The sequence below is a fragment of the Eupeodes corollae genome, chromosome 1 (assembly GCF_945859685.1).
Source record: "Eupeodes corollae chromosome 1, idEupCoro1.1, whole genome shotgun sequence".
NCBI classification, from domain to species: domain Eukaryota; kingdom Metazoa; phylum Arthropoda; class Insecta; order Diptera; family Syrphidae; genus Eupeodes; species Eupeodes corollae.
In genome coordinates, this window is record NC_079147.1 from 102,546,586 (window position 1) to 102,572,744 (window position 26,159).

The 26,159-nt window shown below is 33.2% G+C and overlaps 1 protein-coding gene across 2 annotated transcripts; it reads right to left on the reverse strand.

Moving 5' to 3' along the window:
- On the reverse strand, nucleotides 1–22,947 carry LOC129954128 (cysteine protease ATG4D). 2 transcript variants are annotated; one of them, XM_056067825.1, is made up of 6 exons: nucleotides 22,788–22,947; nucleotides 21,670–22,706; nucleotides 21,538–21,614; nucleotides 21,185–21,472; nucleotides 866–1,062; nucleotides 1–802 (listed from the first exon to the last, which is right to left on the reverse strand). In XM_056067825.1, exons 2-6 carry the CDS (start codon nucleotides 22,704–22,706, stop codon nucleotides 548–550), a joined length of 1,854 nt encoding a protein of 617 aa, XP_055923800.1. In that variant the 5' UTR covers nucleotides 22,788–22,947; the 3' UTR covers nucleotides 1–547. The 2 variants fall into 2 exon arrangements, with proteins under 2 accessions (XP_055923800.1, XP_055923801.1); XM_056067826.1 differs by having other exon boundaries at nucleotides 21,670–22,722; nucleotides 22,788–22,918.
- Between the last annotated feature and the right edge of the window lie 3,212 nt (nucleotides 22,948–26,159).

The window sequence follows — 26,159 nt, forward strand, 5'->3', positions numbered from 1 at the left end:
CTGTCGCCGAACAATAATTAGCAAAAATATGAATTATAATTAATTTTTACAATTATGTAATTTCAAATAACTTTTGTGTTATTTTATTTGTTTGTTTAAATTTATAATGAGGTTTATATAATTTATATATATATTTATGTATGAACTTAGAACCTATTACATGTACACATATGTAAATATTCGCAATTAAAATAATTATTTGGAAAACCGCATTTAAAAAACAAAATTAAAGTCATAAAAAAGTTCACGCGGAATTTGTTAAGACTAAATAAAAAAAAAATGTTTTGAATGACATGATATCAATGTGAAATTAGTTCTACACTTAACTAAGAATACTTTTTTGCTTATAATTATTTAAAAAAGAAAGAAAAAGAAAACCATTAAAAACTTAAAATGAGAACTCGATGAGATTTTGAGTTATTTTGTTTGCCTATTTGTGATTTTATGACCGCACTAAGGTAGGTAGAGTAGATCAGTAATTTATTAGATGGGAGATAGTTTTAAACGCACATATGTAGAATAAGCTTCTTTCTTTTTAATGTTTCCATTACAGAATCACAAACTCTTCGGTTTCACCGTCATCGTCGTCAGCGGCATGTTCACGACTTCCACATAATTCATGCTGAAGTTGGGCCAATTGCCGTTGCAATGGTTTGTAAACTGATTCATGGGGTTCGTCTTTTTCTTGGTCTACATAACTGCCCCGGGAGAATGTGAACAATGGATAATTCATTTCGGGGCACTGTGAGGGACTTCCTTCGTGAGCCGTTTGAGGTGATGCAAATCTTATTGGATGTAAGTACTGAAATTATTAACAATTGATATTAAATTGATAAATAAACAAAAATAAAACATTTTTTTATACCATTTGAACATTTTCAACGAAATTATCAAAATCTGTTTTGGTCTGGCAATAGAATCCGATGCAACAACTTGGATCCATTTTTGCGGTTTTTAGTTTTCTTGGTGATTTACAATGAAAAGAATTTACACAGAAGTTTTCTTGGTTAACATCGACCATTTCCTGACAATAATGTGGATCCAAGTGTATAAGTTTGTCCTCTGGAAAAAAGGTAAATTAAATTAAATTAATTATCATTAAAAGAACGAATGTTCGCTTTGAAATAAGTTTTAAAAATAATTTGGAATTAACTTTTAAGAAATCATTATCTGTCTACAGTGTTGGCTGAAGAACGATCCTCTTTAAAAAAAAAAATATCATTTTTTATCCAAATTTTCAGCAGTTTGTGCAATTTGTTTGTTTTCTCTTTTATAGGTTTTCAAAGAAAAAGGTAATGTTTAACTGTTGAATCATTTATTTGTAGTCCTATATGTTTGAATGGAAATGAAGTATTTAAGTAGAATGCCACAAATTTTGTGATTCACAAATGAATCACTGAAACGACGTATAAAAAAAAACGATTAAAATGGATAACAAACAAGAACAATTTTTGCGTCAAATTTTAAGTAGTTCATCAGATAAAATAAGAAATAAAAAAAGGAATGAGGAGCATGAAAAGATTTTCATGGAACTCCTAATAAGCGATGATAGTGAGGATGCTGATAGTGGTAAGTACATACCTAGCTAACAAAATACAAAAGTTTTTTTTAACAATTATTTAAATTACGCGCCACACCAGACAAATGACAACTGAACAGCTGTTTTGGGTGAGCAAGAAAATTGAGAAATTAATCCATGAATTTTTTGTCTCAGAAATCTCCGCAAAAAATCTCAATGCTCAGCTGAGATTTTTTGTCTCATTTAAAAAAAAGTTGAGCGCTCGGAGCGCTCAGTTAATGGTACACGCCTATTAACAAAACCAGACTTAAGATTTCGCTAACCGCGAAGTATCCTTAGAATAGCGTCAAATTCAGCTTTATTGGCAGCTAAAAGTAAAACACTTAAAGCACCTGAAGTTTAAGAAAAAAAAACACCACCTAATGACGCAAGAAAGAAGCAACGCTTGTGTTTCGAGAAAGATCACATGAGCTGCGATGTGCAAAATGGAATGACCGCAAATGATGATTGGCGGAAGGTTATTTTTTTCCATAGCACCATAGCAAAAAAAGGAGGTGTAAGGTGCGCGTTATAATTTTATTTCCTGATCAGTTTTAACATAACATTTTCGTTCAGATAAAGACCCAAAGAGAAGTTCCTGCACTAATTGGAAGGCATAAGAAAATTGCATTAAGTCAGTTTACCACTTGTGCAAAACAAAGTGCGCTGCAAACTGGTGGGGGACCGGCCAATACACCACCCGTGCTGAAAATTGAAATTCAATTGAAAAATTATTACGGGGTTGGAATCTTTTGATTCTGATGCAATGCCAACAGATTTCGGCCAAATGCTTCCAATTGTTGCTGACAGCAGTAAAATTTTACATCCGCAACCAGGAATAGGTAGTGACACCACCTTTTCCCGTAGTGAAGAAACAAGTACAGACGATTGCCAAAATCTGCTTGAAAAAACGCCGCCATCTCAAACCGTCAACTCTTCACCGATAGCTTATATGTGTGCAGCTTTGTCCACCGAAGCCGTGGGTACGACAACGGTACCGCAGCCGTGTGACAACACCAATGTAGGACAAGACAAGGACAAAGGACAAGAAAAATATCAATTTTTCCCAAAAAAGTAGCTTACATTCAGCTACTGTGGCGGAAATGCGTCCGCAAATGATTACAAAGGAAGAAAGTCGCCTTGAAGAATTCCATGAATTGAGGATGAATTCATTTCGCTTGGAGCATGCTGAGGGAATTTCAAAAATTCAGCAACGAAAAAAACTGCAAGAAGTCTTAGCAGTAAAACAAATGGAACTCTGGCAATCTGCAACTGATGCATTGAAGGAATTAAAAAACTCTCGCAATTTTGCAGATGGAGTTGCGATCGAAAAAAATCCAACGTATTGGGAGTTGATGACATCATAACATTTTGTAAGGCAGCTACCAATGCAAGTGATGATACAAGGAACTGTGGTGATGAGCTTTCAGTGCTGCTCCACTTATCACCTCAAAGTGACTCAGTCGTTGTTCGTGGAAATCACGCAATATCATAAAAAGCTTCAGCAGCTGCCCTTAGTTCTTCTGCATTTGCCGGCATTTTGAAGAAAGAGTGTAGGTGACGTAACAATGCGTTACCAATTTTTGGGAGTATACGACAAACGCTCGTAGGAGACACATGCACCAAATCGGCAACAGTAAATTGCATATTTCCTCAAGCCAAGAAACGCAGAAAAAACAGCAATTGTTGTTCTTCCAATATATAACGAGTCCTATAGCAAATCAAGTATGTACATAATAGACTATGAAGTTTACATATGCATAATAAATTTATTACAAATTTTACCGTGGTTGCGGGTGTTGAAGGTCTTCTGCCACTAATTGAAGGACTGCTAAAAACGTTTGTTTTGTTAAACGGAAGCGCCGATAAAAATCGGTGTTAATTGTTGCACGTATTGGCATTCGATAAATAAGCCCTTCTTCCAGGATATCGTCCATAAAAAGGAAATCATTAAAAATAAGATCCATATTCGTAGGATATTCGCTATTTATTGTCTTTTAATATATTTTCCGAAAATGATTAGAAATTCAATTTCGTTGAAGAAACGAAATAATAATAATAATAAACCGAGTTTTAACCCTTTCGTAACGCACTGTACACATATATGCCATATAAATTTCAAACATGCCTAAAATTTCGCAGGGCCCCCATAATCAAACTAAAATTTGACCAGGTCGTCAGTGAGTATTTTGCGAACAAAATATAACGGCTTTTTGAAATTTCAGTTACTGTACATTATTTTATTCGAAAGTTTTTACTCACACGAGTTACACAGATGCAAGTCAGCAAACTTGATGACGGAAAATATGTGTTACTTCGCAACCCATAATGTAATTCAACACCACTTTCCGCTGACAATCGATACATTGCAATATCCGAAGGCCAACGGGAAGTGGATGCATTGACCTTAGCTTTAAGTGATTAATTTGAATAATAAAACTAATTCGGCAGTCGCTATCGACCCGAAGAACAAACAACACTGTTTTCTTTCGGAACAACACATATATATAACTGGCGCAGTCGGCAAAATAATTTTTTTTTTTCTTTCGTATTACTAAAAATCAGTTCGGGAAAGAAAAATAATTTAAAAAAAGAAAAAACTTTTGTGTTTTTTACCATCCATAACCCCGCGACCACCCTGATAAAAGAAAAAAAAAATTGAATTTGTGTTGTTTACCATCCACAACCCCTCCACCACCCTGGTAAAGAAGTGACTTTGTGTTTAAGATCCACCTTGAAAAAAATAGATATAAAGATATATATAATTTAGACTACAAATCAGTCGCAATTATAATCTATCGTAAATTGTGATATTTTTGTGAACAGTCATTAATCAGTGCTAGTCTTCAAAATTGGTCGAGAAAGCAGATCTCAAGAATTTGACGCAAATCGTGGAATTAACCATAAAATGGAAACGATTCTACAGAATATTGTGACCACTTTAAACACGCTCACTGCTGTCCAACAACAACAGCAGCAGCTCACTACGCAGCAGCAAGAGATTCAAAGACAACAGCAGCAACTATGGGAGCAGAGAGTGCCAGCAGCCTCAGCTTCACCAGCTACATCAGGGTTACCGCTTTATAAAAGCATAGCCCATATAAAAGCATTTGGAGGAGCGAGGGATGAGTTAACACAATTTCTCACCTGTGTTGACACCCATCTAGCAGATAACCCAGACACTGAAGATGCAGAAGTATATAAGGCTATATACAATACTAAAATCGTTGGGGAGGCGAAGACCCTTCTTTATATAAATGGACCAAAGTCATGGGCAGAAACTAGAAAGCAACTTGTTCAGTATTTCAGACCGGTGATCGACATCAACAACGTCTGGTATAAAATCAACAACTTAAAGGTAAATAGTATTTTAGACTTATGTAGCAATATAGAATTAATTTTAAAAGAGTGTCATGATTATGCACTCTATGAGTTAAATCATGTGGAAATCATTAATTCGTGCAAGCAATTACTAATAGCTAAAATAAAAGAACTTACCGTAGGTCAGTTATCTAGGGAAATAAGAAACAAATTTGATTTGAGTGCAATTATCGACATACTAAGAACATATATTCCAGATAGTGAGTGGAATTTAAAAAAGAATTATAGAACTAGTTTCGTTAATAGATCCAATTCAATACCTACCGAAAATAACAGAGTTTGTCAAAATAACAATAGTCATGTAACTCAGGCCCATAACAGAACACACAACAAGTCAGGGCAAGCTAAACATCCTTTTAATACTAGATCTGGACAGACGAAACAAAACAACAGTAGATATGGACAAGAAAGACAAAATAGTGCACAAGTATTTAATCCATCAGGTCAGGCCAGAAATAGTCGTCAAAACCCACAACCGATGGATGTAGATTATTTAACTAGTAGTATTGAACCAAGTTGTTCGGGGGGAACTGGCTCCGAAGAAATAAATAATATTGATCCAGCATCGGATTTTCGGAACTGAGCCTCGGACATAAAATATTTTGCAATTTCTCGATAGGTGATACAAAATATAGAGCGTTGATTGACACTGGGTCTACAGTAAGTTTAATCAACTCATCTAGGGTTGATTGTAGTCAATTCCCTATATTGGAAACTAAATCAATTTTTTTGAACACAATTAACAACAAAACAAAAGAATTAATAGATATTGTTGTTACTGACGTACCGAAAGAATTCAGAATGGGAAAAAATAGCAAATTAAAATGGCATAAGATGAGTTTGAATAATAAAGATTATGACCTTCTTGTTGGAATGGATATAATAAGTAGAAATTTCACAAAAATTGATATGAAAGGAAAAATAATAGAATTATGTAATACGGCAAAAATAAAGTTATATTCTGGAGAAACATTAGAAATTGAAAATTACGAACTTTTAAGTGAAACTGCAGATAATGTAGATCTTTCACATTTGAATCCACAGGAAAGAGAAAAAGTTAATACAATTTTAAAACAGTTTCAAAGTTTGATTTTTAAAGAGGGTGATCCGCTTACAAATACAAATTCTATAATGCATGAGATAAGAACAACAACGGATCAGCAAATAAATTCTAGGGTTTATAGATTGCCCCCAAAACATGAAGAGGAAGTTCGTAGACAAATTTCAGAAATGGAAAAACAGGGTATTGTTCGAAAATCTAACAGTAGATACTCTTCTCCCATTGTGGTTGTCCCGAAAAAAATTGGTAGATCAGGTGAACAGAAGTTCAGACTTTGTGTGGACTATAGAAAATTAAATGAAATCACTCTTGATGACAAGTACCCTCTGCCTAATATAGAGAGTATATTAGATAAGTTAGGGCGAGCCCAGTATTTTACAACTTTGGATTTAGCCAAAGGCTACTACCAAATAAAAATGAGCCCCGAGGACATTCATAAAACTGCATTTGTTACTCCAAATGGTTTATACGAGTTTACTCGGATGCCTTTTGGCCTCAAAAACGCCCCAGCGACGTTTCAGAGGCTTATGAATGAAATACTAAGGGAACACATAAATAAGATCTGTGTTGTCTATCTTGACGATATTCTTATATTTTCCACTAGTCTAGAAGAACATCTCATTGCCATCACCACAATCTTTGAGACACTTGCCAAACATAATCTCAAGGTCCAGTTTGATAAATGCTCATTCTTTCAAAAAGATACAGAGTTTTTGGGGCATATCTTAACTGATGAAGGTATGAAACCTAACCCTGATAAAGTTAAATGCATTTCTGATTATAAACTACCAACTTCAGAGAAAGACCTAAAATCATTTCTGGGAGTAACAGGATTTTATCGCAAATTTGTAAAAAATTACTCAAAAATTGCATATCCGATGATTAAGTATTTAAAGAAAAATACGAAACTTAATTCAAAGGACCCAGAGTATATACAAGCATTTGAAACTTTGAAGAGAAATATCACGAACTATCCTATATTAAGATTTCCTAATTTCCAAAAGCCTTTCACAGTGTTTACTGACGCTTCCAACTTTGCTATTGGTGCAGTGCTGACCCAAGAAGGACAACCTGTTTGCTATGCTTCGAGATCCTTAAATGATCATGAGAAGAGGTATTCACCCACTGATAAAGAATTTCTTGCTATTGTCTGGTCAGTGACATATTTTAGACCCTACCTCTGGGGAAATAAATTTAAAATAGTCACAGACCATCAACCTATTAAGTATCTTAATACAAAATACAAAGGCAAAGAATTTTCCGCAAGAAATCAGAGATGGTTACTGAAATTGTCCGAATTTTATTACACAATAGAATACTTAAGGGGTAAAGACAATAAAGTGGCAGATTTTTTGAGCCGCATTAAGGATGTTTACCAAATAGACGGTGAATCGGACTCAAATGTGGCAACTGTCCACTCAGCACCAGAGCAACAGTTGGATCATTTCCCAATAAAAGAAGAAATAGTAAATAAATATAGAACTCAGATAATTTTATCAAATAATGTTTCAAATGAAGTAGAAGTGTTTCATAGTAGAAGAATCATCCATGTAGATATGACTAAAAATCAGTTATATTGGGAAGATCTCTTCAAACGAACTCTTATAAAAGGAAAAGTTGGAATTTATACCGAACTATCGTATCATGAGTATAACAAAATTCAACAGTGTTTAATAAAACTTTTTAAGGATAATAAAAACCTTTCATTTGTTAAGTGCACACTTAGAGCTCTCGAGGTAAGAAATGAAGCAGACGTTTGTAAACAAATTTCTTTATACCATATCAAAGAGAGTAGTCATTCCGGAATAATTGAAACATATAAAACTTTGAAAAATAAAGTTTATTTTCCAGGTTTAGTCAAGCAAATATCGAAGGTTATAGGAAATTGTCAAACATGTCAAGAAGGCAAATATGATAGAAAACCTATTAAACCAAAATTCAAAATTTCTGAAACACCAACAGAAATGAATGAAATATTACATATGGATATTTATCATTTTAATAAGTTATTCTATCTAACCTTCTTGGATAAACTTACAAAAAAAGCTTATATCTATAGCTTAACTAGTAAGAATTGGGTAAGTAAACTGGAATGTATTGAAGAACAATTTTCCAAGTTCGGAAATCCAAAGAAAATCGTTTGCGATAACGAATTCCAATCAGAAAATATAAAAGAATTTTTCCGAGAAGAGGATGTTCAAGTTCACTTTACCAAGCCAAATTCCCATACAGGAAACTCTGACATTGAACGTTTTCATTCTACGCTACTAGAAATTTTATTAACTTTAAAAAATACAGATTTAACTACTAACCAAAAAATTCATAAAGCAGTTAAAATATATAATAATAGGTATCACTCGACTGTCGAAATGAGTCCAAATAAAGCAGTAGAGACAGAAGCAAAAATTTTAACTGAGAAAGTCAATAAACGTAAGGAACATAATATAAACAGACGAAATTTAGATAGAGAAGAGTACAATGAATGTAGAAGTGAAGGATTTATAAGAAATTATAAACATTTACGTCATAAAAATGAACCTTATTTTAGAAAGAGAAAATTACAAAATGTCCATCCAACAACAGTTAAAAGACCTAATAAATTTGCAGGTTCTAATTTGCAAACAGGGTATTTTACATCCTAGTATATTGACAGGAGAGGAAATAGTGAGTCCTGACTTAGACTTTTTTTAAACTTAAACATTCAAAAATAGGAGCATTTAATCTAAACGGTACAAAACTAATTTTAGCTATTAAGCTTCCGAAAATTTACATTCAAACGCAATTAAAAATGATTATTCCAATGCCTAACAAAGATTTTAAAGAAACTGATATGTTAACTACAGAATTCATCGAACTAAACAGAATACAATATAACTATGATCCCAACAATATATACATTAAAAACTTGAATAAAATGGATAATTGTTTAAACGATGCTTTTTGTAAATTTAATATTAACAACAAAACAGAAATAATTAATATAGAAGAGAATCTTGTTGTTTGTAAGAACCTAAAAAAAAAGAAATTGTAAATAATGGTTGTGACGACCGAAATTTAATTTTAAGTGTAAATTATATAATAAATATTAATTACTGTACTATAAATATAAGAAATATTTCAATATCAAATTTTAATATTGAATTTGTACATAAATTTTCATATGAAGAAGACCAAAATGTAATCATAAAAGAAAAATTAAGTTTTGAAACTATGCTAAAAATATATCAAATTGAAAATCTAAATCACATAAATGAACTTAAATACCATAAAAATAATAATTACATAATAAGCTCAGTCACAATCTTCATTGTTATCATAGCCATAGTTATAATTGCAGTTTTAATAATTATAATTCAAAAAAAGAACAAAAATGTCAAAATCATTGTAAAAAATATCGAAACAAAACTACAAACTGCTACAAACAAAATTCAGGAGAATCTTGAATTAAAGGGGGGTGAAGTTACACAGATGCAAGTCAGCAAACTTGATGACGGAAAATATGTGTTACTTCGCAACCCATAATGTAATTCAACACCACTTTCCGCTGACAATCGATACATTGCAATATCCGAAGGCCAACGGGAAGTGGATGCATTGACCTTAGCTTTAAGTGATTAATTTGAATAATAAAACTAATTCGGCAGTCGCTATCGACCCGAAGAACAAACAACACTGTTTTCTTTCGGAACAACACATATATATAACTGGCGCAGTCGGCAAAATAATTTTTTTTTTTCTTTCGTATTACTAAAAATCAGTTCGGGAAAGAAAAATAATTTAAAAAAAGAAAAAACTTTTGTGTTTTTTACCATCCATAACCCCGCGACCACCCTGATAAAAGAAAAAAAAAATTGAATTTGTGTTGTTTACCATCCACAACCCCTCCACCACCCTGGTAAAGAAGTGACTTTGTGTTTAAGATCCACCTTGAAAAAAATAGATATAAAGATATATATAATTTAGACTACAAATCAGTCGCAATTATAATCTATCGTAAATTGTGATATTTTTGTGAACAGTCATTAATCAGTGCTAGTCTTCAAAATTGGTCGAGAAAGCAGATCTCAAGAATTTGACGCAAATCGTGGAATTAACCATAAAATGGAAACGATTCTACAGAATATTGTGACCACTTTAAACACGCTCACTGCTGTCCAACAACAACAGCAGCAGCTCACTACGCAGCAGCAAGAGATTCAAAGACAACAGCAGCAACTATGGGAGCAGAGAGTGCCAGCAGCCTCAGCTTCACCAGCTACATCAGGGTTACCGCTTTATAAAAGCATAGCCCATATAAAAGCATTTGGAGGAGCGAGGGATGAGTTAACACAATTTCTCACCTGTGTTGACACCCATCTAGCAGATAACCCAGACACTGAAGATGCAGAAGTATATAAGGCTATATACAATACTAAAATCGTTGGGGAGGCGAAGACCCTTCTTTATATAAATGGACCAAAGTCATGGGCAGAAACTAGAAAGCAACTTGTTCAGTATTTCAGACCGGTGATCGACATCAACAACGTCTGGTATAAAATCAACAACTTAAAGGTAAATAGTATTTTAGACTTATGTAGCAATATAGAATTAATTTTAAAAGAGTGTCATGATTATGCACTCTATGAGTTAAATCATGTGGAAATCATTAATTCGTGCAAGCAATTACTAATAGCTAAAATAAAAGAACTTACCGTAGGTCAGTTATCTAGGGAAATAAGAAACAAATTTGATTTGAGTGCAATTATCGACATACTAAGAACATATATTCCAGATAGTGAGTGGAATTTAAAAAAGAATTATAGAACTAGTTTCGTTAATAGATCCAATTCAATACCTACCGAAAATAACAGAGTTTGTCAAAATAACAATAGTCATGTAACTCAGGCCCATAACAGAACACACAACAAGTCAGGGCAAGCTAAACATCCTTTTAATACTAGATCTGGACAGACGAAACAAAACAACAGTAGATATGGACAAGAAAGACAAAATAGTGCACAAGTATTTAATCCATCAGGTCAGGCCAGAAATAGTCGTCAAAACCCACAACCGATGGATGTAGATTATTTAACTAGTAGTATTGAACCAAGTTGTTCGGGGGGAACTGGCTCCGAAGAAATAAATAATATTGATCCAGCATCGGATTTTCGGAACTGAGCCTCGGACATAAAATATTTTGCAATTTCTCGATAGGTGATACAAAATATAGAGCGTTGATTGACACTGGGTCTACAGTAAGTTTAATCAACTCATCTAGGGTTGATTGTAGTCAATTCCCTATATTGGAAACTAAATCAATTTTTTTGAACACAATTAACAACAAAACAAAAGAATTAATAGATATTGTTGTTACTGACGTACCGAAAGAATTCAGAATGGGAAAAAATAGCAAATTAAAATGGCATAAGATGAGTTTGAATAATAAAGATTATGACCTTCTTGTTGGAATGGATATAATAAGTAGAAATTTCACAAAAATTGATATGAAAGGAAAAATAATAGAATTATGTAATACGGCAAAAATAAAGTTATATTCTGGAGAAACATTAGAAATTGAAAATTACGAACTTTTAAGTGAAACTGCAGATAATGTAGATCTTTCACATTTGAATCCACAGGAAAGAGAAAAAGTTAATACAATTTTAAAACAGTTTCAAAGTTTGATTTTTAAAGAGGGTGATCCGCTTACAAATACAAATTCTATAATGCATGAGATAAGAACAACAACGGATCAGCAAATAAATTCTAGGGTTTATAGATTGCCCCCAAAACATGAAGAGGAAGTTCGTAGACAAATTTCAGAAATGGAAAAACAGGGTATTGTTCGAAAATCTAACAGTAGATACTCTTCTCCCATTGTGGTTGTCCCGAAAAAAATTGGTAGATCAGGTGAACAGAAGTTCAGACTTTGTGTGGACTATAGAAAATTAAATGAAATCACTCTTGATGACAAGTACCCTCTGCCTAATATAGAGAGTATATTAGATAAGTTAGGGCGAGCCCAGTATTTTACAACTTTGGATTTAGCCAAAGGCTACTACCAAATAAAAATGAGCCCCGAGGACATTCATAAAACTGCATTTGTTACTCCAAATGGTTTATACGAGTTTACTCGGATGCCTTTTGGCCTCAAAAACGCCCCAGCGACGTTTCAGAGGCTTATGAATGAAATACTAAGGGAACACATAAATAAGATCTGTGTTGTCTATCTTGACGATATTCTTATATTTTCCACTAGTCTAGAAGAACATCTCATTGCCATCACCACAATCTTTGAGACACTTGCCAAACATAATCTCAAGGTCCAGTTTGATAAATGCTCATTCTTTCAAAAAGATACAGAGTTTTTGGGGCATATCTTAACTGATGAAGGTATGAAACCTAACCCTGATAAAGTTAAATGCATTTCTGATTATAAACTACCAACTTCAGAGAAAGACCTAAAATCATTTCTGGGAGTAACAGGATTTTATCGCAAATTTGTAAAAAATTACTCAAAAATTGCATATCCGATGATTAAGTATTTAAAGAAAAATACGAAACTTAATTCAAAGGACCCAGAGTATATACAAGCATTTGAAACTTTGAAGAGAAATATCACGAACTATCCTATATTAAGATTTCCTAATTTCCAAAAGCCTTTCACAGTGTTTACTGACGCTTCCAACTTTGCTATTGGTGCAGTGCTGACCCAAGAAGGACAACCTGTTTGCTATGCTTCGAGATCCTTAAATGATCATGAGAAGAGGTATTCACCCACTGATAAAGAATTTCTTGCTATTGTCTGGTCAGTGACATATTTTAGACCCTACCTCTGGGGAAATAAATTTAAAATAGTCACAGACCATCAACCTATTAAGTATCTTAATACAAAATACAAAGGCAAAGAATTTTCCGCAAGAAATCAGAGATGGTTACTGAAATTGTCCGAATTTTATTACACAATAGAATACTTAAGGGGTAAAGACAATAAAGTGGCAGATTTTTTGAGCCGCATTAAGGATGTTTACCAAATAGACGGTGAATCGGACTCAAATGTGGCAACTGTCCACTCAGCACCAGAGCAACAGTTGGATCATTTCCCAATAAAAGAAGAAATAGTAAATAAATATAGAACTCAGATAATTTTATCAAATAATGTTTCAAATGAAGTAGAAGTGTTTCATAGTAGAAGAATCATCCATGTAGATATGACTAAAAATCAGTTATATTGGGAAGATCTCTTCAAACGAACTCTTATAAAAGGAAAAGTTGGAATTTATACCGAACTATCGTATCATGAGTATAACAAAATTCAACAGTGTTTAATAAAACTTTTTAAGGATAATAAAAACCTTTCATTTGTTAAGTGCACACTTAGAGCTCTCGAGGTAAGAAATGAAGCAGACGTTTGTAAACAAATTTCTTTATACCATATCAAAGAGAGTAGTCATTCCGGAATAATTGAAACATATAAAACTTTGAAAAATAAAGTTTATTTTCCAGGTTTAGTCAAGCAAATATCGAAGGTTATAGGAAATTGTCAAACATGTCAAGAAGGCAAATATGATAGAAAACCTATTAAACCAAAATTCAAAATTTCTGAAACACCAACAGAAATGAATGAAATATTACATATGGATATTTATCATTTTAATAAGTTATTCTATCTAACCTTCTTGGATAAACTTACAAAAAAAGCTTATATCTATAGCTTAACTAGTAAGAATTGGGTAAGTAAACTGGAATGTATTGAAGAACAATTTTCCAAGTTCGGAAATCCAAAGAAAATCGTTTGCGATAACGAATTCCAATCAGAAAATATAAAAGAATTTTTCCGAGAAGAGGATGTTCAAGTTCACTTTACCAAGCCAAATTCCCATACAGGAAACTCTGACATTGAACGTTTTCATTCTACGCTACTAGAAATTTTATTAACTTTAAAAAATACAGATTTAACTACTAACCAAAAAATTCATAAAGCAGTTAAAATATATAATAATAGGTATCACTCGACTGTCGAAATGAGTCCAAATAAAGCAGTAGAGACAGAAGCAAAAATTTTAACTGAGAAAGTCAATAAACGTAAGGAACATAATATAAACAGACGAAATTTAGATAGAGAAGAGTACAATGAATGTAGAAGTGAAGGATTTATAAGAAATTATAAACATTTACGTCATAAAAATGAACCTTATTTTAGAAAGAGAAAATTACAAAATGTCCATCCAACAACAGTTAAAAGACCTAATAAATTTGCAGGTTCTAATTTGCAAACAGGGTATTTTACATCCTAGTATATTGACAGGAGAGGAAATAGTGAGTCCTGACTTAGACTTTTTTTAAACTTAAACATTCAAAAATAGGAGCATTTAATCTAAACGGTACAAAACTAATTTTAGCTATTAAGCTTCCGAAAATTTACATTCAAACGCAATTAAAAATGATTATTCCAATGCCTAACAAAGATTTTAAAGAAACTGATATGTTAACTACAGAATTCATCGAACTAAACAGAATACAATATAACTATGATCCCAACAATATATACATTAAAAACTTGAATAAAATGGATAATTGTTTAAACGATGCTTTTTGTAAATTTAATATTAACAACAAAACAGAAATAATTAATATAGAAGAGAATCTTGTTGTTTGTAAGAACCTAAAAAAAAAGAAATTGTAAATAATGGTTGTGACGACCGAAATTTAATTTTAAGTGTAAATTATATAATAAATATTAATTACTGTACTATAAATATAAGAAATATTTCAATATCAAATTTTAATATTGAATTTGTACATAAATTTTCATATGAAGAAGACCAAAATGTAATCATAAAAGAAAAATTAAGTTTTGAAACTATGCTAAAAATATATCAAATTGAAAATCTAAATCACATAAATGAACTTAAATACCATAAAAATAATAATTACATAATAAGCTCAGTCACAATCTTCATTGTTATCATAGCCATAGTTATAATTGCAGTTTTAATAATTATAATTCAAAAAAAGAACAAAAATGTCAAAATCATTGTAAAAAATATCGAAACAAAACTACAAACTGCTACAAACAAAATTCAGGAGAATCTTGAATTAAAGGGGGGTGAAGTTACACAGATGCAAGTCAGCAAACTTGATGACGGAAAATATGTGTTACTTCGCAACCCATAATGTAATTCAACACCACTTTCCGCTGACAATCGATACATTGCAATATCCGAAGGCCAACGGGAAGTGGATGCATTGACCTTAGCTTTAAGTGATTAATTTGAATAATAAAACTAATTCGGCAGTCGCTATCGACCCGAAGAACAAACAACACTGTTTTCTTTCGGAACAACACATATATATAACTCACGTAAGGCCAGAAACTCGAGCTTGTGTTCTTTTTTGTAGTTTAGTGCATACAAATCAAATATTTTGGGTAAAAACTGTGATTACATACATCATAAATTTATAAAGTGCGATAATATCATAAAAGGTAAGTGATTTGGATGAAAATAGAATAATAATCATCAAATAAAAGTGCATGGTACAATAGTGTACCACTCGTCCTGTATGTTGGTACTTATAAGTTCCGTTCGGAATTTTTGGCTACTGCATTATACTACTTTCGTTCTTAGACTTCAATGGACAACAAAGAAATTGAAAGATTATTGAATGATGAAGGAGAAAATTCGGGTGGAGCAGAATTTTCTTCTGATAGTGACGATTCCTTTCGACCAGATCCAAGTGATGAATCCGAAACAGAAGAAGACCAGGATTCAAGCTCTGAAGAAGATTCAGATGAAGAGATATCTGTTCCTGAAATCGGTAATAGCAATCATCGTAAAGCCGGTTCTACAGGTGATACACAAGCTGGGAATGTAATTTCACTGATCGTTCTCAATCCATCGAATTTTCCACAAACTTTGGCCAAGATCTGTCTACATATATATTGCACAGTGCACAAACGAACGCTTGGATATTCATCGCAGATCATCAAAAAATTAACGCTGCAAGACTATGGATCAAACCAGTGCTGATGAAATAGAAGTAATCATTGGTTGTATGTTTACAATGTGCTACAACCGGGTGCCAAGCCTAAAGGATTATTGGTTAACGCATTTATCGCCAAGCAGTAAGAAATGCTATAACTCGCGATCTGTTCCTCATGATTACGTCAAAAATGTATTTCTCGCCACCTGAAAAGCCAGCTGACTGTTGTAAGACTTACTATGTCAATGATCTAGTTGAATGCTTGAAAAAAAACCTTTCAAAACTGCAGACAAGATAGCGCTTATCAGAGCATCGACGAGTCAATGACTAAATTCAAAGGGCGCAGTAACCTCAAACAGTACATGCCCCTAAAGCCTGTAAAACGTGGAATCAAAATGTGGCTTCGATGCGATGCCCTAACTGGGTACACGTATGATTTTAACATTTACAGCGGAAAAGAGTTAGAAGCACTTTAGGGAACTTTGGGCGAGAGAGTCGTACATAAATTGGCTAGCACGATAAATGAAGTAGATGTAAACCTATGTTTTTACCGCTTTTTCACATCGGTCAAATTATTGGAATCTATTGGATATCCATCTGTTTGAACCATTATGTCCAATCGAAAAAACGTTCCCAAATTTGGAAGAAAATTGCAGAGGGGAGAGGCTGAGTTCAAAGGATCTACAGGTGGGCTTTTATGCGTGAAATGGCAAGATACCAAAAAGGTTATAGTATAAAGTATATATGTACCTATTCATATTATCTATATACATAAAAATCAATGCCACTTTTCGTTGTAATGTTATAACTCAACAATGCCTTTACCGATTTGACTAATTTTGGTCCTGAATTATTCGTGCAAGTCCAGAGAAGGTTTGTACGTAGAGAAAATTAAAAAAAAGTCTTGAAAAGGCGTAAAATCAACATCTTTCTATACTTCCATATACAAACAATTTGTACTAATACTTAAAGAAATTGAAGATATGTGTCTAAAGATTTTAAATGAAGCAATAGGACAATTGGGTATGACCGCACCAAATCGTGGGATACATTATTTTTTTGATCGCGAATTGCAATGTTAGCAGGAGTTCAATTCTAATGGTTTACGTTTAGTTGTACAATCGAAAATAACCAAATTGAATATTCAACAAAAACATTTGTACGACACAATCATGCAAGCCTTTTCCAATAATACAGATGGATTATATTTCTTGGATGCACCTGGTGGTACAGGAAAAACGTTAATTGTATCATTGATTTTAGCGACTATTCGATGGGAACAGAAAACTAAATTGGCACTTGCATCTTCGGGAATTGCTGCTATGTTATTAGAAGGTGGTCGGTCCGCACACTCTGCATTAAAATTGCAATTGAATGTACGGGTGATTGAAACTCCAACTTGCAATATTTCGAGAAATTCTGCTATGGTAAAAGTTCTGCGATTAAAGTCAATTATTTTTTGGGACGAGTGCACAATGGCGAATAAAAAATCAATTGAAGCATTTAATCGAACAATGCAAGATTTACGCTGCAATCAACAGCTGTTTTGGTGGTGCTCTGATATTGCTGTCAGAGGACTTTCGTCAAACATTGCCTGTCTTTCCTCGATCAACTCCTACTGATGAAATAAACGCCTTTTTGAAGTCATCAATTCGTTGGAGATGTGTACGAAAATTGACACTGAACATTAATAAGCGTATTCATGTTCATAAATAAGGTCCAAGGGCAAACACTTCACGTTTGTGGTGTCAATTTGGAGGAATCATGTTTTTCATATGGCCAATTTTATGTTGCCTCTTCCAGAGTCGGTGCATTCAACTGTTTATTTATTCATGTTCAAAATGGAAAAACTAAAAATATTGTTTATCCAAATGTTTAAGACTAACCTATATAGACCCACCACAGTAAGAGTACCTATTTCTTTTTTATTTTTTAGTTTTTACTCTTTGCTGATAAATATAATTTTAAAAAAATTATCATTTGGTTCATTTGGACTTTTAAATAGCTAGAAATTTAAAATATTTTTTGTTTGAATAAATTAACTTAATAATTATTTGTTTTATTACTATGCCTTATACGTAGCGAAGCACGTACCGAGCCGCTAGTCTTTTATAAAATAATCAAAAGTATTTTTGTTTTTATTATCTTATTTTTGGAAAAAGAATACAATTTTATCGAAGTTCTAACTATAACAAAGTTCTAAATCGAAGTTCTAACGCGTTAGAACTTGGTGAAGAAATGAAAATTTCACTAAACCGAGTTTCAAGGGCTAGAACTTTGTCAAGAAATCGGGCGTAAGAGCACTCAAGCAAAAAAAAAATAATTAAATTAATATATTTTTTTTTGTAATTTTCAATTTTCTTAAAAACTAAAAGACATAAAATCATCTAGTTTTCTTTTTTTTGTTCAAAAACAAATAATAACAATAAATTCTAAAATAAAAACAATAATACAGTTGTGTCCATAAAAATAGCAGTGCTCTCCAAATAAAACAAAGAGGCCTTTAATATCAACGTTATAAAATGTTTCATTAAACTTCTAATAACAAACTAAAATATTTTATTCATAATAACAGAAAATAAGTATTATCGTTTTTTACCGTTAGTTTCGTCACAGTAAAAACCGTTTTTTAAATATATGTATGGCTGTTAATAAAAATAGCAGTGCATGACAAAGTACTGGATTTATTACGTAAGAAGTAAGAAAAACTGTAATAAGTTAGGTATATAAAAATATAGAAATAATGTTGGCTTTCAATTAGTTCTTTTTTGCATAACCATTGTTTTTTATGACTGCTTCGCATCTACGTGGCATCGAGTTCCCTAAAACCTGACACCTCTCGATTGGTATTGCGTTCCCCGAATCACGCACTTCTTTCCACAATTCTTTCGAATTCTTTGGTTTTGCTTTATGAACTGCGTTCTTAAAATCCCTCCCCAAATTTTCGATGGGGTTAAGGTCGGGAGATTAAACGGGCCACTCCATAACGGATAACTTCTTCTGTGCAAACCATTATTTTGCATTTTTGACGTATGCTTTGGGTCATAGTCTTGTTGGTATACCCAAACCAACGGCATTTCCTCTTCAGCATAGGGTAACATAACCTCCTCGATAATTTTCACATACTCGGTTGCATCAATTATACCCCCGATGGGATAAATAGGTCCGACCCCGTAGTATAAAAAACAATCCCATATCATAATTTTTCCTGCACCATGCTTCTCTGTTTTTATAGTGTACCGTCATTTGCTGCATTTTGGGTCTTCTCACATATTCTCGACGACCCCTGGATCCAAAAAGGACGACTTTGCTTTTATCGCTCCACAGAACATTCCTCCATTTCTCTTTTGCCCATTTCCTATATGCTTTGGCAAACTCCATTCTCTCTGCCACATGCCTTTTCGTCAAGAATGGTACCTTGCGTGGACTTCGGGCTGGTAACTTCGCATCAAAAGAGGTCTTCGTACTTTTGACAGCTTTAATAGACAGTTGAAGTCCATTTCTTATTTTCCAAGAGCCTATGATAGGGATATGTTTTGCTAGGTTAACAATTTTTCTGTCAGTTCTTTCAGTAGTAATCCTTTTTGGGCCTCACGTTTTCGGTTTATTTTGCCATTTTAAGGCGTTACTGACCATTTTTGCTGAGCAGCCTAGGATGTCTTGAATATTTTGATAGGTTTTTCCATCCAAACGCAGTTTTCGAATAAGTTTTCGAATTTCTTCGGTGCAAAGTCTTGACCGTCTCATTGTTTATTTTTGAGCTAATATTTATTAAATTTTTATATGCTAGTATGTTACAAATACTTAAATTTTAAATAGTAAAATATTTATTTACCGAAAAATAAAAAAAAAATGAAATTTTAATTATAAAATCAAAATCACTGCTATTTTTATGAACACTCTATATCCAGAGAGTTTGAAATAATGTGTGTTCACCAAGAGAAATAGAGTATAACTTCAAGCTAAAAGTCTCTAATATGAAAACGAAAGACCGTTAGATGCAAGTAACATGTTGATTCTTTTTTGTAAGAATTTCCGTCATTTAAATAATTGACAATCTAATAAAACGTGACCAGCACTGCTATTTTTATGACCACAACTGTATATTATAATATCTTGTCGCCTAAATTATCGTACTCTTGCCTAATTTTCTTTAAAAAAAAAAACACCCTTTAATCTTTAATGTCTAACCTCCATCTAACCGATGTTTACCGCGGCCACGATTCCGATCCGACAAATTCATGAATAAAATATTTGGACTTACAGATACAAAATATTTATTTAATTATAAAAGCAACTTCATGCGACCTCGCAGTATACTTAATTATTCATGTTATCAATATTCACTTACGTCTATTTAAATTATATGTTTTCAATAAGTTCATATCTAATGCTGTCGTCAAACAAAGCGACACATTAATTACGCTAAATTATTTACAAAAATCACGACCTAGACAATTTATAAAAAAAAAAAAACAATCTTCCACAAACATTTCAACAAGATGATTATCACGTTTTATCTGCATAAAATACAATAACAAATAAAAAAACAATTCTTTGAATTAATATTCGATTCTATTAATCGCTGATTAAATCTTCATAAACACACACTAAACATAACAATGAGTCATTTATGAGAATAAGAATTTTTACCTCATTTGCGCCACGAGTGAACTTTTGGTAAAACCGTTGGTATTTTAAACATTCCAACGAAAACATTTTATATGACGAATCATTTGTTTCTCAAAAATTAATCTAGCTGTCCCATTGATCATGAAAAGATTTGCACATTCATACATAAATATATGGACGCATGTATGTTTATAATGAAATCAACAAAAATAAAAACCCGATGAATTATTATTCCACTCCTCAGAACAACAAATTAAAGAAAATTTATTATTAATCAGCAAAAAAAGTGGAAAAGAAAATAAAAAATTCCCATGTGCAAAAATAAAAATCACCAACAACAAAAACCATTGAATTACATTACTCAATGTCAATATGCAAGTTAAGATGTTGTTGTTTTTGGTCTACATGCTTAAATCATGTGACTCGAAAAAGGTAATGTACAAAGTGCTTTTCTATAGGAATTTAACACTGCCTTGTAATAGTTTGAGGAACACAATATGTGTTGGGTAAATAAAATTGTTAGCAACATTTTTATTTTAATAATATTTGTCGACGGATATGATTAGAATTCGCAGTAAAGTATAACTTACCTTGGAATCCTACAAAGTAGAGGGAATGTTTTGGTCTTCCTCCAATAACTCCAATGCAATATTCGGTGCTGAGGAGAAGCTTGAGGCAATGGGCATATGCGGGGTTGAGTTTCTCAGTTCCTAAACGCAGTGGAATCAAAATTATTAGAGATTTCCAGTAGACCTGCTGTTGCGGTTGAGGATGTGCCCCCGAGGGGTCTTCGACTGGTTTTCTATTTGTCTGCCATGGAACGTATTTTGTTGTTCTGTCCGGGATGAAACACTCATCATGGATGTCTTGAATATAAACTGAAACAAATTTATGCCACATAAGTTTTGAGTTACAGGACTTCGAGTTTGCAGATATAACTTACTTGTGCAATCTTGGGCCACATAGATAACAATATTGTCAAAGTCGGCATTTTCTTGAGCCGCATTCTTTACAGCTTGTCTAAAATGGATTTATATGAAATAATATTTAGTGTTAGAAATAAAAAAACATTTACCTTAGAAGATGAGAAACAGAAGCTGGACCATACCAATCACCTGGTTTCTTGCCCATTTCTTGGCCCAAGTTGACTAGAGCGTGTATGGAAAAGGGACTGTTCTTAGATGAGCTATCGCCGAACCACTTGATAATCTTTCTATGCAGGTTATCCTCGTAGGTTGAGTGTAGTTGTGTCTCGGGATCCCAGCGCCAACTTCTGCCTAAGAAATGACACAGCAATCCCTGCGCCAAAAGCATTTGCCCACTGCGCAGCATACATCCCCAGCCACAGTCCGAAGTGTAATTTGAGCCATTCATAATGGGAAATTCTCGGCGATATGTCATCCATAAGCGGCTATAGAAATCCCTTTTGAATCCTTCGATGCCCTCCTCCCAGGGATTTTCGGCAGCTTGATTCTCAATGGCATCCATTCCGAGTTCTTGAGCAACCAGGCTCTCGTCAACCTGAATCTCAATCTGATGCACAGCCGTAAGTCCTCCTTTGATAGGTTCCAGACTAGCTGTAAGTTCGGCAGAGCTCTCCATTGATGTTGGTGGTGTGTATTTGCGATGATAGCACCGACCTAGCAGCCACACTGGCTGTTCCTTGGAGAAATTTGACCGTATTTTTCCGCTCCAGCCATATTTGACATTGTGCCACATCGAGAGAAGTTTGGATTCCATGCCCTTGGTTGGTGTCCGCCCCGCAGAGTTACTAGGCGATGGATCGTCTTCCGCTGTCACAGCATGAACAAATGGTTGAGTTGCCGATGATGTTGAGGGAACAGCAGCTGCTTGTCCACTGCCACAGCCACCAGCGTAAAACTGGCTAAAAGCATTCATAAAACGTGAAGTCGATACCTTCCGTTGGGGAGTGGATGTCTCGGATTTGGTTCCTCCTTTAGAGTGTGCAGCACCAGCAGCAATGACCGCAACATCATGACCCACCGTCTGTTGGAGTATGGCTGGCTGTTCTTCTTCCACCGCAGTGTGTGGTGTGGGGTAAAAATTCAGCTTTTCATCGGTTAACTTCGACAGTAATCCATCATAGCTCATCTGAGAATTAATAGAACTAGTTAATTTCATTATCCCTCATACTTGGCTTTAAATATGAGAGTTAAAAGTTATTTCGCTTACCGTTGAGTAATTTTGATAATGCTTATCTTTGTAATCAGTTTGCGCGATTGGGAATACAAATAATAGAATTGTTCTCAAAAGTATAAAAAGCAATAGCAACTACGCCAAAAGAGAAAAATGCATCCCAGCTGATTGTTTATTTGACGTTTAATGGGTGCTACACAAAAGAAGTAGCAGCGCAAAATGTCATGCGAATTTTTGTTAAAATAGTTATAGGGTGTTGCATATTATTAATGTTTCGTAACTTTTTCAGAAAGAGTTCTGGTTTAATCAGAGTTGATTGATTTTGTATCAAAAATTTTAGAGGATCTTGATTGAATCAATGGTAAAAGGCTGGTTATATCGAGTTATAATTAAAGTCTCAAACTATGGATTGTATTTAATGATTTCAATTTTTCAATATTATTGTTTTACCAATTACAAATTCTTATGTGAATAATTATTATAAATAATTATACGTAACTGTCATAAATTTCCTAATATTTAATTAATAGATAATGTTTAATTTATAATTAATTTACAAAAGTTTTCATTTTCAATTTGATTGAAGAAGAGCTAGTTTGAAGAGCTAGTGAGCTAGTTTGAAGAGCTAATGACTACGTTACGTAGTTAAAGATCAACTGCAAACTTGCACTACAAAGCTAGTCAATCCGGAACGGTCATATAAACGACAAATGAAAAAATAAATGAAATGAAAAACATTTGTGTGTTTCAGAACTTTAAATAGTTTTTTTCTTTTTAAATTCAATAAAACCAAATAGAAGATATAATATGATTGACTTATAGTTGTATTTACAAACCGAAAAATTAATTTCGAATTCTTGTGTCCTTACCTAGCAACTGATTGTTAACCGTAAAAACCAGTGTGAACTAGCTTTGTACCCGAAATTTTTACACAACGCCGGAGGGGAAATTTCAACTACTTATGTAGTTTGATTTAGCCAATCAGAATCCCTTGACTACTAGCTTTGTGAATTCGTTCTTAAGGAGGGTAAGAGAACACTCCAATCCGTTTTAGTTACCTGAACCATTGTTAGAATGGAATAACCTTTTCAGCTTTATTTAATCCCTAATTACAGCTTTTACGTACTTGCTAGAGGTTTCAACTTTAAAGTACAATCCTTAGGAATACCAACTTGCCGATTTTTTGAGGGTTTTTTTAAAGGGTGGATATCAAAAAGATGTCATTACCGAATGATTAACAAGTTGGATTAGCACAATCCTTTATGAGTTCTAAAGTTCTCGTTGCTTTCAAAATTCACAGGTTCCGTTGAAAAAGAAAATAATATATAAAAACAAATAAAGTTTAACATAAAATAAAATCATTTCTATACTCATAACAAAACAAACGAATCCAATTAACACAACAAAAAACAACTCAAATAAAAAACAATTTACATATTTTCTTTTCCTTTTATAAGTTTGATTTTTAGCTCAATAAGTTTTTTATTTTAAATTCAATTTCTTCTTTTTTTAACTTTTCCATTTCATGATTGTGCCGCTTCTGTTGTCTTGTCTGTTTTTTTGTTGATAGTGAATGCTATCTAGTGATAGTGAATGCTATCTATGCTCTTTCATCACTACAATAGCTTCATCAACCTTCACACAAAGTGAAAGTGTACTTAGGTGATGGAGCCGAAACAATGGTGATTTCCTCGATGTCTTTTATCTGTTCCTCTTCATATACTTTTCATCGGATGTGTAAAATATTTCCGATTGGTACGTTTCTGTGTTCTGATTTGGTTTCGTCTTTGGCTGATGCACTCAGGCAACGACACCCTCGACTGTCTTCTTCATTCCAACGAGTTCCAAAATTATATAACTTTGTTTTGTGTTTATTGATTTACTTATGAAAACAAAACAAAAATTAATAAATGTTTGCTAATAATGAACAATTTCGTCGAAAAACTTACATTTTAACATTGTTGCCGTCCTCTTCTCCACCAAAATTTAAGTGAACATTTTAGCCGCCAAGTGTGTGATATTTCGTCCGAATTGAATGCTTCATCCTCAAGAGGAATTTTTCGAACATCATTTTTTTCGGCTGGAACTCAAAGAAAGGGGATTTTGTTTGGGTGGAATGCCATTTGGGCGAAACTCCTGATAGGGCTGATTATATTGATTTGAAGTTGGCTCGAACGTCAAAACAGGTAGTATTGTAGAGTCCATTGGATTTACTTGTAACACTCCTTAGGTAAAAGTTCATTTTTCCAGGCGTTATTCATTCGTCTATTTACTTCTTTTTGAACTTGGTCTGTTTTATTATTTTCAAATAAGATGTGTTAAAAGTTTATCCAAAGTAAGAATGAAATGAATAATCGCATTAAACTATTTTATATACCGAAGTGACACCTAGGTAACTGTCAAAGTACTTATTTTTGCATAGGTATAAATTAAAAAAAAAAAACACCAGTCATCCGTCAATGTACTAAAATTGCACATTCCAAGAGTGCTATAGATTTTCTTTGAAATGCTCCGTTTTGTATCCGAATCTCTTTAATATATTCGCTTGTCTTCTAATCTAGTTCTTATTCATTTAAATGTTTAGATAATGACAGTACCCTTGACTTTTAATAATCGTTTCAAACACAAACCCATATCCATGCCTAGGTTCAATGAATTCAGATTTCGACTGCAAATTGCAAGTCATTAACCGTGTAGAATTTAATTCTTAAAAAAATTCAATGATGTCTCTTCTAGTTTAAACGTGGACCTACCTCCATTGTAACTATTCACTAGCTGCATTTCCATCAAGAAAACTAATCAGCTAATCACTTATCACCTCTAATCAAATATGTCAGGGCTGGGAAATTTTTAAATTCTTTTGCACCAGCTGATTTCTACAAAGCCTCTATTTATTCAGAACTAAAATAATAGTCACATTTCACATCGCTAGAACACCATCGCAATGTTACATGTCTTTCGTTGTCTTACCGAAATTTGTTTTTTTTTTCGAATAAGCCAATTAAATTTCCCCCTAAGCAATCCTGCAATAGTATTGAAACTTCTTGGAATGCTTATAAGTTTGAAATCAATTACTGTCAAAGTACAGAGATTATACATCACAGTTCACACATCAAGAATGTGGGATGTCTCACCCAACTCTGTTTTTCCTTCCCATTTTGATATCAAAAAATGTTGAAATTCAAATCTAAAACTTGAACAGGATACCTAAAAGAAGAAAAACGATTTTGGGCTTAATTTCACAATATCATTTGCAAAGCGTAATTTTATTTTAACCGGCCTTATTAAATTTTTCACATAAGAAAAAATTAATCGGTGGAGATATTCGATTGTGATCAACAACATAATGTTCTTAAGTTACGAGCACATTGAACATAACCAAAATCTAAATCGAACAGTACGCCAACT

Bases quoted from the DNA above. Each gene is read 5' to 3' on its own strand.
- LOC129954128 (XM_056067825.1), bottom strand. From the start codon at position 22,706: ATGAGCTATGATGGATTACTGTCGAAGTTAACCGATGAAAAGCTGAAT. The intron at 21,615-21,669 runs GTAAATGTTTTT...AATCCATTTTAG, and splicing joins TCTGTTTCTCATCTTCTAAG to ACAAGCTGTAAAGAATGCGG. The intron at 1,063-21,184 runs GTAAGTTATACT...CCTTTTTTCCAG, and splicing joins CTACTTTGTAGGATTCCAAG to AGGACAAACTTATACACTTG.